Source organism: Aegilops tauschii, chromosome 5 (assembly GCF_002575655.3).
Source record: "Aegilops tauschii subsp. strangulata cultivar AL8/78 chromosome 5, Aet v6.0, whole genome shotgun sequence".
NCBI classification, from domain to species: domain Eukaryota; kingdom Viridiplantae; phylum Streptophyta; class Magnoliopsida; order Poales; family Poaceae; genus Aegilops; species Aegilops tauschii.
Window position 1 is genome coordinate 48638625 of NC_053039.3, and position 14688 is coordinate 48653312.

The 14688-nt window shown below is 47.8% G+C and overlaps 1 protein-coding gene across 1 annotated transcript; it reads right to left on the bottom strand.

Moving 5' to 3' along the window:
• Nucleotides 1-6215: 6215 nt before the first annotated feature.
• On the bottom strand, nucleotides 6216-14607 carry LOC141022540 (uncharacterized). Its single transcript, XM_073498797.1, has 3 exons — nucleotides 13078-14607; nucleotides 12882-12996; nucleotides 6216-6616 (listed from the first exon to the last, which is right to left on the bottom strand). Exons 1-3 carry the CDS (start codon nucleotides 14605-14607, stop codon nucleotides 6216-6218), a joined length of 2046 nt encoding a protein of 681 aa, XP_073354898.1.
• Nucleotides 14608-14688: the final 81 nt, after the last annotated feature.

A 14688-nucleotide genomic window follows, 5' to 3' on the forward strand; every position in this document is an offset into this window, starting at 1 on the left:
GGCAGCGCCGTGGGGGCACATCAAAGGATTTTCCCGAAGATCTCTATGAGTTATACAAGACTGATCCTGAAGACGCAAAACACGAATCCAATGGATTCGAAGATATTGGGCCGAGCAATGGTTCAAGTACAGGTTCGTGACCAATTAATACGCTGAAAAGAATGCCATCAAGCGTCCTTGGGGTGATATTCTCTACAAAAATCTTCAACCCAAGACCGAATCTGAAGCCATTGCTCAGGGTTTCTACCCTTGCATGGTCCGTGGACCACAGCCTGCTAATGCCGAGCCATCTTCTCTGTTATGGTGTCGTGGCAACAATCTGTTCAAGCGCAACTACAAGTTTGCCAAGGATTCTGCTGTGAAGAACAAGAAATCATTTGGACTCGACTTCAACCCCAGTCCATCTGCTCCTCGGGCTAATGGCACACGTGATGCTGAACCCAATGTCATCGAGCCCTTCTACAACCTCGAAGGTCTCCTCACTCACATTGCTGTTCAGGGGGCAGCCGTGGAGCACTCTGATGATGACGCTGATAATGATGAAGCGCCTGCTCTACCTAAGCCACAGAAGCAGAAGAGAACAAAAGCTTCAAAGCCCTCTGCTGCACCTAAAGCTTTGCGTGCGAAGCCACTGGCCACTGCACCACCTGAAGCAAGTGTGCGGTCTGAAGATCTTTCTCGCATCTCCAAGAAGACCAAGAAGTCTTCAAAGCAAAAGAAGCCCATCCAGAGTTCTGGGCAAGAACTGACCCCGGCTGACATTTTGCGGAATGAAGAAGCCACCATTGATCTGTCCAACGACGACGATCTTGGTGATGATGCTCTTGAGATGCTCATAAAGAGCAAGGAGGAGGCAGAGATCTTCAACGATCTTCCCCTCTTTGATGTGGATATTTTGAATAACTTCATTGATGAATGGTTTGACAACCCAAGCATCAGCATCGATGATCTTGAGCTTCCAATTGGCATCAGTGTCTCTTTCCACAGTGCCATTGCTAATGAGCTGGCTCTGGCTTAGAAGATCGTCGAACTGAAGAAAAAGATTGATCATGAGAAAGCACAATTCAAGAGGAACATGGCCAATCTCAGTGTGGCTGATGTTCAAAGCTTCAAGAAGATGTTGCATGAGCTCAAAGAGCAGTTTCAAAAGAAACGTGAAGCAGCAAAAGGATCAAGAGAGCGGATGAAACTCTCCGCCAGTAAATGTGTCCAAGTTCATAATGAGGCTGAAAAGCGCAAGGCACTTGGGCGTCCTGGCATCGACCCCAAGTTGGCTACCAAAAAGAAGAAGCCTGCTGTGGCCCAAGCTGAAGCATCAGGGCGGGAAGCACCTCGCATTGTCTTCCCTGCCAGCATGACAGGCTCGAAGCCTAAGGTCCCCATAGCTGCTTCAGGACTGAAGAAGACAAGGGCAGCTGAGGCCGAAGCCAGGAAGCGCAAGAACAAGAATGCCACTGATGATGCACCACACACCAAGAAGCGGAAGACAAAGTCTTCGAAGAAAGATCGGGCTGCTCCCTCAGAGCCCCTTGTTGTCGAGCCCATCACTGTTGCTCGTCCTGCATCTGCAAACCAAGAGCGTCAGCTAGTACTTCATGAGCCTGCTTCCACAGTGGCTCCTGAAGCTGAAGACATTCCAGCTGTTGACCCCATCACAGCTGAAGACATTGGTCATCATGATAATGTAGATGATGATGAAGTCCTTCCTCAGATCGAACACCAAACGGTATCATTGCCTATTCTCACGAACAGTGAACTCATCAGCATTGGTCGTCCCTTGATGCCAATTGCTCAGGATGCATCGTGGGCTGATCACCCCCAAGACACACCAAGCCAAGACACACCCAGTACTCCCCCTCCACAAGTCACCACTCCGGTACTTGATGATGACAATTACATGGTGCAGACCACCCCATCTCCAAAGGCGTCGCCCGCATTCTGCAGGCTTCGCAAAGGCCCTAGGCCCCAGGTCGCCATGCCGAGCGTTCCAGAAGGAGAAGTGCAAAACAACTCAGTAGCACGACAAGTGTTTCCTGACGCCACTCGAACTGCGAATGTCTCCGAGTCTGAAGCCAAAGCTGCTGAAGACATACCGGCTGCATCAGCCGAAAAACACTAAGAACCCCGTCAAGAAGAAGAGCGAGTTGCCACACCCCCTACCAACCAAGAAGTTGTTCTCGAGGAGAACGAGTCTGTGCCCGACCCTCCAGCTACTCAAGTGGAGGTTGAAAACAATGAGGCGGCCACCAACAACACTACTTAAGCTAATGACGTGGTCATGGCTGAAGCTAATGTGGCGCCTGAAATGAATATGGTGCCTGAAGTGAATATTGCACCTGAAGCCAATGTGCAGCTTGAAGCCCAGGTCAATGCCACTGCTCCTGTACCGCCTCCAAGGCCTCACACCATTGAGCAAGCATTTGATCGTGGTCAACTTGTCACTGTTCGCTGGCCCATTCTAGTTCCTCCGCCTGCTCCCGGACCGCAGTTTGACTATCATGTGGAGCATAGGCCTCAGGTCCAGAAGCCGAAGCCCAGGCTGCCAAGGTTTCCAGGTACTGCGACTTCGCCAGGATCGTTCAATGTGAATAGCTTCAAAGCACACAACACCTTCTTTGATAGTGCCAAGAACCCATATTCGAAGCCAAGAATTTCATCTGATCGGTTCTGGAGCTATCAGCAGCGCAGTTATTACTCTTGTATCTTATACAATCAAGGGCGCATTTTTCCCCATATGCGTCTAGACTGCGAAGCCATTGCTGGCCTGCCCTGCTTGGAAGAAGCCCTAGACTGCTTCAGAGATGCTGGTCTTCTGCAGTTTGTGACCGACAAAGAAAACTGGAATGAGGAGCTTCTGCTACAATTCTATGTCACTCTTCACATTCGCGGCTACAACAAGGATCCAAAGACTTGGGTCCTTGAGTGGATGACAGGCGATGTACACAATGAAGCCAAAGCCCAAGATATAATTGAGCTTGCTGCCCTGCCCACTCCAGGTGAACTCTATGAACCTGGTTGTCAGCTTCACCGCAATGCTTTGGAGAGCATATTCCAGAAGCCTGAGCCGAATATGAGCCAAATGTTGAGCATGATGAAGCCACTGCCACAAGATGCTGAACATCCAAAGGAATTCCTTGTTGAAGACCTAGAGTATCTGCCCCGCACCATTTATCATATCATAAGGCAAACTCTATGGCCTATCAAAGGACATTCTCCTGCAGCGAAGCTTGAAGGCGCAATGAAGACATTGGTTTTCTATATCCTCAATGGCATCAGCTTCAATGCTCAGGATTTCTTCATCAGGAAACTTGCTGCATCTGGCTCTGATCTATTTGGTCTGAAGTTTTATGCTCCATGGGTAATGCGCCTCATCAAGCTTCACTCTTCTGTCAATTATCATCCCTCTGTGCGTAACCATCTTATCTTCTTGCCAGAGATTGATATGTCTGTCGAAGCCATCTACCCAGAACCTGCCAAGGAGCCTATATATCTTCACAATGCAGATCACCAAAGCTTCACGCAACCTATTGAAGGAGTTCTTGCTGCAACACGAGTTTATCCTCTGGCTGGTACTACACGTGCACCTCATCGTGCAACAATTGAAGCCACTGAAAGCGCTATTGCTCAAAGGCCTCGGAAGCGATCTCGCGTTCTCAATGACCGAGAGCTTCTCGTGGCCTTGCATCAGAAACAGGATAAGCATCATGACTGGCTCAAGCGTCAGATGTAGAGCCTCTTGGTGGATGTTAATCGCATTCGAAATCTTGCCACCAAGAATGCCTTTGTCACTCATGAAACATGTCGGCGGTCGTGGAAGAGTCTGACATTGCTAAGCTCTGAAGATGATCTTCAATAGGATGGCTTCACAGAGCGATTCAAATTTGATTCCACTCCTCCCAGGAACACTGTCTTGCGTCGGACTCCCTCTCTCGAAGACTCTAAGTACTCCTCCTCGGCGGCCACTGTCAATTCCAGAGTCGTCGATGACGAAGATGATGCTACTTCACCAACTACAACTTCACCGCGTATCGACACTGCACCAAGTTCTTATGCACCACTGGACTCCAACGTCGACCCTGCACCTTCACCTACTCCTCATGGGAACGAGTAGAAGCTCTATGTCTTCAAACCTTTTTGGGAAGCATATGAGTTGATAGTCTTCAAGCGGGTCCTTATGGGTGGTTGCTATACTTTTTGCCAAGTGTTTACAACTCTTGCTTTTGATACATTTGGTTCTTTGAGTTGTAACACTTAAACTTGATGGTCGCCTGCTACTTTTTCTGTCAACTATGTGATGCGACGATAAATTCCGCATGTGTGATGATAAATTCCGCACGAAGTCATTCCGCAGACGTCCATTTTTCATTATGCATGTCATTATCTTCGTTATATCCCTTCATGCATGATGAATTGTCTTCATAAGTTGAAGAGGATCTCCACAAGTAAAACCTGCCATGTGCATTTGCATTCAAACGCAAACTATTTTTATGCACATCTTCAGGGGGGCCTTTTGCTACTTATAAAGACAATACCTCAACCCTTACAATTTCACATACTTTTATCCACGTTGAAAACTTCAATCAGTTTGTCATCAATCACCAAAAAGGGGGAGATTGTAAGTGCATCTAGTGCCACCCCTAGTTGGTTTTGGAGTATTGACGACAAACCTGGTTGAGGGACTAATGTGTTTGTGAGAATTGCAGGATAGCACAGGTAGTAGTCCCTCATTGATTCGGTTTACCTACCAGAGATGACCCCTAAAAATGTGTGAAGACATTGAAGATAATAGTGGTATGTGAAGATATTCACAATGAAGATTATGACTCGAGAAGACATTCACGTGAAGACTATGGAGTGCGAAGACATAGCTGTTTCGTAGTTTCCTTTTCTTCTTTGTTGAGTCATAGGAACCACCGTACTGTTAAGTGGGGTCCAATTGAACAAAGTCATAGTGACTGAAGTGATGCTCAACCAAATCCTATGTCTTTGAGCGAAGACAATGAGAGCAAATCTTATCCAGAACTGGATGAGTCAGCTTTACTTGTAGCCCAAGTCAAGCTGCCGCGTGTGTTTGAAATCTGACCGTTGGACACATGTCAGTTCCTTAGTGACCCAGGGTCATTTCGGACAAATCAGGTCGGGTTGCCTCCTGGCTATAAATAGCCCACCCCCTACACCATAAATTGGCGGCTGCTCAGAGTTAGTGCACGGCTTTTGTTGTTTGAGAGCAACCCACCTCCGAAGCATTTGAGAGAAAGATCCTTGAGAGGACAAAGACCAAACACCCAGAGCCAAAGAGTGTTAGGCATCACTGAAGTCTTTCTGTCTGCGTGACCTGAAGACTTGTTACACTTGAGGACTGTGAATCCTCCAGCCGGTTAGGCGTCGCGTTCTGAGCATCCAAGAGTCATTGTGGATTGCCGGTGAATGAAGTTTGTGAAGGTTCGGAAGTCTACCTTGAAGACTTACCAGAGTGATTGGGCGGGGACTAAGTGTCCTTAGCTCAAGGGGAATAAGGTGAAGACGCAGTCTTCTGAGTTGAATCTCAGCCTCCCTAACCAGACGTACAGTTGTCACAACAACTGGAACTGGTCCAACAAATCCCTGTCCTCACCAAGCAACTGGTTTTATCTTCTCCCTCTCTTTAATTACAGTTTGTCATCGTGAAGTCATTGCCTGCCTGCCTTATCTGATTGACTTCACTGTGTGTTAACTATTGTTGTTTGGATTCATACCATCTTCCATTCTGATCCATACTGCCTAGCTGCCAATAGTCTTCGTGATGTCACTTCATTGCTTACTTGACTATGGCTTGTCTAGTGTAGTCTACCTTCCGCTGCATATCAAAAGGTTCAATTGTTGTGTTTGTCTTCAAAGCTCCCGTGTTTTGAAGACTTTCATAAAAATCGCCTATTCACCCCCCCCCCCCCTCTAGTCGATAACTAGCACTTTCACCCAGTAACTTTGGGGATGAGGGTGATGATCCCAAAGTTCAGCCTGGTGAGGTCAATGGACCCTACAAAGAATTCCTCAAACAGGGCCATCACCTCCGATTTTATTACTTCCCAGAAAGTCTGGAAGAACTCCACTGGAAGGCCATCCGGACCGGGTGCCGAGGAAGGGTTCATACCCTTAATTGCCGCCCAAACTTCAGCCTCAGAGAACGGGGCCGTAAGGGCCGTGTTGTCAGCAGGAGAAACACAGCTGTGGGCCGGCTAGATGTCTTGCACCAGGGCAAGACCTCTCCTAGGGGAGGCAGAGAATAGGTCTCTATAAAAGCCGTCTACGTGGGCCCGGATGTCCTTAGGGCGCTGCAGGAGGGTCTCGCCGTCCCAGAGAAGCGGGATGGAATTACGGCGACGACGACCGTTGGCAATGGCCTGGAAGTAGGCGGTATTGGCATCCCCCTTGAGGACCCAATTCTGTGTACCTCGCAAGCGCCAGTAGGCCTCCTCGTCCGTGTAGATGACCGTCAGCTGGTCCTCCAAATCGTACCTAAGCATCCAATCCTCAGCAGAGAGGCCTGCGGCATCAGCCCGCAGATCGAGGGCCTGGATGGCCTCAAGGAGAGCTTTCTTACACTCACGGATGTCCCGGCCCACGTTGGCACCCCATCCTTTCATGAATTGCCGGGACCGCTTAGCACAGAAGTGCCAGGAGTCAACGGCCGAAAGGGCGCGATGGGGGGCATCCCGCGCCTCGCGCCACTGGGCAGCCACCGCTGATACAAACCAAGGTTGGCGCAGCCAGAAGGTTTCGAAGCGGAAGCGGGGCGGCAGGGGGATGCTCGTTCTCCGAAGAGAGGAGGGGAACGTGATCGGAACCAATCCTCGTGATCGCCCGGAGCGAAGCTAGGGGGCAGCGAATGTCCCACTCAGGGGAAGCGAAGACCCTGTCTAGGACAGACTGGGTCGGCTCCACCTGTCGGTTGGTCCAGGTGATCTTATTAGGCAGATCTTGATTATTTGATGATACTTGTGTATTTTAAGATTAATTCATAATTGAAACATAAGTATTTGCATCAATGATGAACATGGGCGTGAATAATTGGTCTTTGATTATCAACTGCTACCAGCAAATCAACAAAAGTATACAAGCAGCTACTAGCGGAAACAATGAAGGACAGTGATGCTCGAATATCTAAACACATGAAGAAACAATGTGCTGGTACCATTGGTCCACCAGATTTCGCTTGTATAGAACATTCTTTTGTGCATGTTGGCACGCAAACAGATGATGATTGAGAAAACAATTCAAAGGAGCAAGCTGATGTCTACGATGTTAACATGGATGAATATGTACCTTCATCTTCAGTTACAAAAAAAGAATAAATGGACCCCGGCTATTTACAAGGTAAACTTCTTTTGCTGATTTGTCATGCATCTGTAATATGCAATTCTGCTATAACACATTCATTAAACCACGCACTCCATATGTTCTGACTTTCATGGTACATTATTTCTTCAGGGACAGCTCGGAATTGACTTGAGGGATGCATTTGTGGAAGAATTTTGCACTGGCATTTTGCAAAAAAGTGCTCAACACCGTAAATATAACTTCATGACCAAATGTTCTAACAAGGTCAGAAACCATACATAATGATTCGGCTTCCCATTGAGATTTCAGACTTATGCACTCCCTGTCATACTAAGTTTTTGCTTTATGTCGTAGGAATTTTCTGACATGGGAAAAGCAAACATAAATGTTGTGGTCGTAAGTGGTACGGCTAACAGTTCAAAATATGATACCCCTCATAGCTCTATGGTAAGAATTTAAATAAGTTATTGAAATCATGTATATTGTTGAGTATTACATGATGCGAGTGTCCTCATTCCATAAGGCCAAAAGCTGTAAGAAGAGAGCATCCCTTTTGGAGTTTTTTGAAAACTCCCACAACATCGAGAAGGATTCTAGTAAGAGACATTAAAGAAGGAACACCCATAAGTAATTTATAAAGTGTTTGCTTCAAAATTATTGTGTGAGTCATCATAGTGTAATGTACTAACAGTGCATGAACAATGCTTTCAATCATGATGTAGACCACAAAGAGGGCATGTTTACAAGAATTCTGCCGCAAGTACCTGACGTGCAAATTATTGAGGAAAAGAGCTCCTCTGCCATGCTACTTTCAAGCTTTAGTGTCTGATCACATAATTCATCCTTTGAACAATGCATCCGTCATCTAGAAGCGAAGATTACAGCACAAGTGACAGACTAAAACAGGTAAATGCCACATTTGCAAAAAAATCTGAATGTCCTACTTAGTGCACAGATGCAGGAAATCAAAGAGCTCAAAAGAAAATAGCAACTAGAAATAGAAGTTATCAAGATGGATCGGGAGAGAACAATCAGAGGCTTTGAAAAAAAAGCAACAAGAAGTGGAGGGAATTCTTAGTCAATCTCTTAAGGAAGTCTTCGCAAGAGACTGTATAACAACCCATCAATAATTGATGGTGCACTATGGTTCATCATGATGCCTTCTCCACTATCTTATTTCTAATGCTTAATAGTATGCCATTTGGATGCTTATTTTAATATGTGGATAACTGTTGTGAGAAATGTCAAGTCCCATTGTTATTATAATAAAAGTTGTGATGGCAATGTTAAATTTCAATTTTTTTTCTCTAATTCAAATTCAAATTGGCCTACAAAATCAACCGTGCACATTCTGACACTAGAATAAGACCTCTTACAAAAATTGAAACCGTCACCACAGTCGTGTCCTCACTTGTAAGCAGCCACGTCAGCACCATTCGGACCCACATGTAAGTAGCCACTTCAGCACCGTCTGGTTCCACATGTAAGCAGCCACGTCAGCATCTTCTGGGCCCATATGTCAGCAATGTTGACCGTTCAAAATTGACGCCGACTTATTATTGATAGGACAATCAGTGATAAAACCCTCGACGGACCCACATGGAAGAAGCCACGTCAGCAACTGCTGGCCCACCTGTCAGAATCTTTAACCAGTCAAAGCCGCGGAGCGATCACCGGTGATGGGATTATCATCGGCAAAAAGATCTTAGGCAACAGATTGGGCTATCATAGGCGACATTCTAGGCCATCACCGAAAATGGCCATCAGCGACAATGTTTGGTTCGTCAGCTAAGATACGATCTTGCATGACGGAGGAAGTGGTATCGTCAAGATTTTATTTTTCATGATGGTGGAGGTGACTGCTGGAAAACGTTGCCGGGGTATTTTCCGTGACGAAAAACGGTTATTACGTGACACAAGTGAAACATCGTAAAATAGAGCAAATTTTGTAGTGCAATGCAAACAAGTTCAAGGTTTATTTCAGACTTCACTCGAGATTCAGAGCACATCCGTCTCTCTGTAAACTTGTTCATGATACTACTTGTTACGCAACCCCGCGTAATTCACTAATGAAATGATGTGTTAAAGCAACGAAATGCTCACCCCGCCTGCAAATGTTTTGTGTTGTCTACCTTTGTTTTCAAAGGTCTCAAGGCCGAAATTTTATTAATAAGAAAGAAGGTTACAAGCAAAGCTCCCACAGAAGAAGTTGTTTAATAATACAGGAGCATTGAAAGCTAGCTTGTAGGTTAGGGATCGACCTCTACGAGCAAGTATAATAGTGAGCTATAAGCCCGCTTACATGGCATTTTTGCTTATGTGAAGGAGAGAGACAATGAAAAAGTAAAGGAATGGGCTCTCATGCAAGAGCGAGGCTCTATATGTGCTCCGAAGTAAAAGCATTTAATGAGAGAAAAGAGATAGAGAGAAAGTGAAAAAAAAGTTATGGGCTTATAGCCAACTCTAATATATGAGTAATTAATATTGCTAACTCTTGATGACATGGCATGTCTATATAACCAGCAGCTGGCTATATTATTAACCATGCTCTACGGCAGCTTCAGATGGCCACAATGCAACCGGCTGCTCACGCGGATTACACATCTGCAACGATGCATTCAAAAACATTGTCAATGCTGATGTGTATCAAACGTCCTAGCATTGTATTCTTTCCAAATGCTGGTCAATTGGTGCATGTTATCAAACGTCCTAGCATTGTATTCTTTCCAAATGCTCCAATTGATCAAGATTACACTGGTATCGGAGTCATGACCAAATTCTTGGGCGCCCTCTTCTATGCCTGAGTCCACGAATGATTTGGGTCTTGGAAGTTAGTATTCAGAACAGGAAAATCGGCATCTGACCATGCAAGCTCACGCGATCAGACCTGGTGCCGGCACGAACGAAGCGAGCGTTTGCAGAAAAGTAGAGCAGGTAAGTGCTGCTCGCTGAGAAGCTAACGCTTGCCGATAGACGCCAAACGGCAACATGTTAGCTTTCCGGCGACAGGGACACCCCACTGATTAGCCTCTTGGAGTAGATTTTTGTCCAGTTGGTCTGCTCAAACTACCAAAGTATGTTACTTGGTCCATATCTTGCTGTCGTTGAAAATTTACCGACACCCTACATTCCCACTAGCAATCTAGATAGTTTAATTGGAACGCCCCTGTATGGGGCGTGTTTGGTGTTGCTGCAAAAGAACATCTAGCACACCACTAGTTTGCCATGTGATGCCGGCAAAATGTGATATGTATATATAAGAGAAAACTTAAGATGGGTGAATGAAGACGCTCCATGGTGTAAAGGGGATACATATATCACTAGTTCAGTATCCGAGGTGAAAGAAAAATATCTTAGTATCATAGTAGGTAGATGGTATCACTTAACACTGAGTTGTACCTTTTTGGAACATTGATTATAAGTAGATGTATCCACATGCAAATCTTCATGTGTGGCGCGTACCCTCACACCAAGCCTACAGAAGGCTAAAGTTGTGAAACTTGCAAATTGCCAAAGCCACAACAAGTGACTCGCGTCAATGGGTATGTCATTGATTATCATTGAAAGAAATTCACCTGAACGAGACATGTAGAAGTTCATAACTGGGTTTTGATCCTTGTCTACATTTACGAACTCATCACAGACAACCCAAGAAGGGTCGGTCGCGATTTTACACTCTAGGTCGGTCTAGATTCAATCAACCCCTGTAAACTGAGAGGGTCAAGTGATACTTTCCTCTTTCCTTAGCATGAAAGTCGCTCCCTCCACCTATATGAAAAAAACACTCCACGGCGATGAAATATTTTTTCGACAGAATTTTATTTTTTCGACTGAAACGGCGATGAAATATTGTTGGAAGTCCCTCGCGATCCCCACTTCTCTTTCTATGATGATGACGGCGCCATCACCGCATGGAGCGGAGAAGATTTTTTTTAGAACGAAGACGCACGAACGGGTCCGGCTTTAAATTAATAAAGCCACAGCGGCAGCGTGAACAAGTCATATTACAACCCCACAGGCCTACCCGGCCAGCGCAAAAGGATCATCGAAAGTTTCATGCGCGACTCAACCGAACCGAAGACAAATTACAGAGCATAGCCCATACAGAGCGCGCAGGCTCGTCAAGCAACAAAAGGGACCATGGACAGCACCATAGTCAAGGCTCCCTAGCCATCACGTAAACTTGCAGCAAACGTTGTTGAGCGGTGTTGATCAACTCAGTATCCCTGCGCCTCCCCAACGGACTCCACTGCTGCAATAGAAGGTTGCATTTGAAGAGGATGTTAGCCGGATGCGAACGAAAGCAACCCTCAATAGTAAATTTGTTTCTAGTAAGCCATATAGACCAGAGAAGTGGCCCTACACAACTCCACATCACCCGTTTAGCACTCCCGTGAATCGTATCTAAAAGGTGAGTAAGCTCTGCGGCCGATCTGGGATCCCACTGAACACCAGCCGCGGTTCGGACCGCGCTCCAAGCAAATCTAGCAAGGGAACATCTGAAGAACACGTGGCTGGCGTCCTCAGGCTCCCCACACAACGCGCAAGGGCCAGTGGCCGGCCCATTGCGTTTGGCCACATTTAAGGAGGTCGGCAGCTTATCGCGAAACAATTGCCACATGAAGAGTTTAATCTTCAAGGGCAACCGCGCTTTCCATAGCCCCGCGATCGCCTGCTGTGCCGTCCCTCGGCACAACCTACGGTACAATGAGTTAACCGAGAACTTGCCAGAACTGGTGAGCGCCCAGCTGACCGTATCTGGTTCGTCCGCAAGGGTGATCGGGTTAATAAGGTGCATCAGAGCCAAGAGATTGGTCTGCTCTAACCCGTTTAGTTCTCGTTTAAAATAGATCACGGGAGGACTAGCCGCGAGCGCAGCCGCCACCGTGATGGATGGATCGACGGCCAACTCGTACAAATCCCGGAATTCCATCTAGAGAGGTTGGGCTCCCAGCCACCTATCCGTCCAGAATCGGGTCGAGCGTCCATTCCCAATCGAAAATTTCGCCCCCATGGCGAACGCTGGTTTGACCGACTGCAAGTCGTTCCAGAAGGGGGAGCCCCGTGCCCGCCCTTCGAAAAAATTTCCACCTGGAAAGTACTTGGCCTTGAGGAGATCAGCCCAAAGACCTGAAGCACCTTGGGCGATTTTCCAAATCCACTTACACATCAAGGCGATGTTTAAGAGCCTGGAATTGGTGATCCCGAGGCCCCCCAAGGCCTTGGGCCGACACACCCAAGCCCATTTAACCATATGATATTTACGGTTTGGGCTGGTTCCTTCCCAAAAGAACTTGGCTCGGGGCGTGTCGAACTTCGCATGAACCCCTTCTGCGAGAAGAAACAAACCCATGGCAAACATCGGCAAGGAGGACAGACTGGAATTCGTAAGAATGAGTCTAGCCGCCTTGGAGAGGAATTTCCCTCGCCAGGGGCACACCCTCCCGCGCACCTTGCCGCATAGCGGACCCAATCCTCTATCGTGGGTCGTTTGGTATCAATCGGTAGCCCGAGGTACGTAAAGGGAAATTTGCCAACTTTGCAATTAAACAAATCCGCTATACGTCTACCCTCGTCCGGCTCCACCCCCATCGCAATCAACTCACACTTGTGAAAGTTGATTTTGAGACCGGACATGAGCTCGAAGCTAATGAGAATCGCCTTGACCGAAGCTATACTCTGAAGGTCCGGGCGAAACATCAAAAGCGTATCATCCGCATATTGCAAATGAGTCACTCCCCCTGGAATGAGATGGCCTACCAGCCTTTGGATATGGCCAGCCGCCGCTGCTTTCGATAGCATAGCGGACAGCGCGTCAACAACAAAGTTGAACAGCAGCGGCGACATCGGGTCACCCTGCCTAAGGCCGCGTTTGTTCCTGAAGAAATGCCCTATTTCTCCGTTCACCGACACTGCAGTTTGGCCACCCGAGACCAATTGCAAGACACGATGAACCCACACCGCGGAGAACCCACGACCCAAGAGCACTTGGCGCAGGAAATCCCAATTTACCCGGTCATACGCCTTCTCGAAGTCTAGCTTCAGCAGAACGGCTGGTTCCTTCGTGCGTTTAAGCTCGTGAACAATCTCCTGGAGAGCGAGCGGACCCTCCAGGATATTACGCCCATGGATAAACGCGGATTGGTTACGGTGGATCGAGCGTTGGGCAATCGGACCTAATCGCATAGCGCTCGCTTTGGCGCAGATCTTAAAAGGCACATTAATCAACGCAATCGGGCGATACTGTCTAATGTTGTCAGCCCCCTGAACCTTCGGAATGAGCGAGAGCACTCCAAAGTTAAGGCGGGAAATATCTACCTGGCCCCGCATGAAACCGTTACATATCTCGAAGATCGGCCCTCTAAGGGTGGGCCAAAATCGCTTAAACATAGCAACCGGCCACCCGTCTGGTCCCGGTGCTGTGTCCACTTTCATCCCCATGAGAGCGGTGTCGATTTCTTCAGGGAGAAACGCGAGCCCCAACTCGTCGTTCTCCGCTTCTAGAACGCGTTGGGATCCCTCCCACACGTCCTCACGAAGGCCCGCTCCCTGGGCCTCACTTGTTCCCATCAGGTTGATGTAGAACTCGTAAATGTGTCGCGAAATGTCTTCTTGGCGCAACAAGAGCCCGTGCTCCGATTGAAGCCTGAGTATAGCGCATTTACGACGTCGACCGTTGGCGTATGCTTGGAAATACTTGGTATTGGCGTCACCCTTAAGGGTCCATTTTAGCCCACTACGCCGCCGCCAGTATTCCTCCTCCGCGCGAAGTAGGGCTTCGACCTGCCCCTCAAGAGCGTATCGATGAGCCCACTCCTGCTCCGAGAAAACACGAGCATCAGCTTGCGCATCGATCCTGGCGATCTCGTCCGTGATCAGCGTTCTGTGCTCCTTGTCCATCCTCCCTAGGTTGGCGCCCCACCCCTTGAGGCTCGCTCTCAATCGGCCCCCGACAGCATTCCAGAATTCCATCGGGCCACGCTGGGGTCCGACCTGCTGCACGCACACTAGCCATTTCTCTTTGAAGGGCGACTCGAAGCCTGGCACTTCAAACCAGGCCGTTTCAATGAAAAACCGCGGGCTGCGTCTCAGCCTATCCTCCCCCGAGGAGTAGACTAGCGGGACGTGGTCTGATCCAATCCGTGTCTCAGCGACCAACGCGCACATAGGATAGCCCATTTCCCACTCCGGCGACATAAACACCCTGTCAAGCACCGAACGAACCGGGGCAAGCTGCTTATTAGTCCAAGTAAAGCGCGCGCCCATTCTGGCCACTTCCCTAAGTGCCATGGCGGCAATAGCCGCATTGAACATGGCCACCCTCGGCCAGTTAATGATGCCATTATTCTTGTCGGCTCCGGACCTAATTAG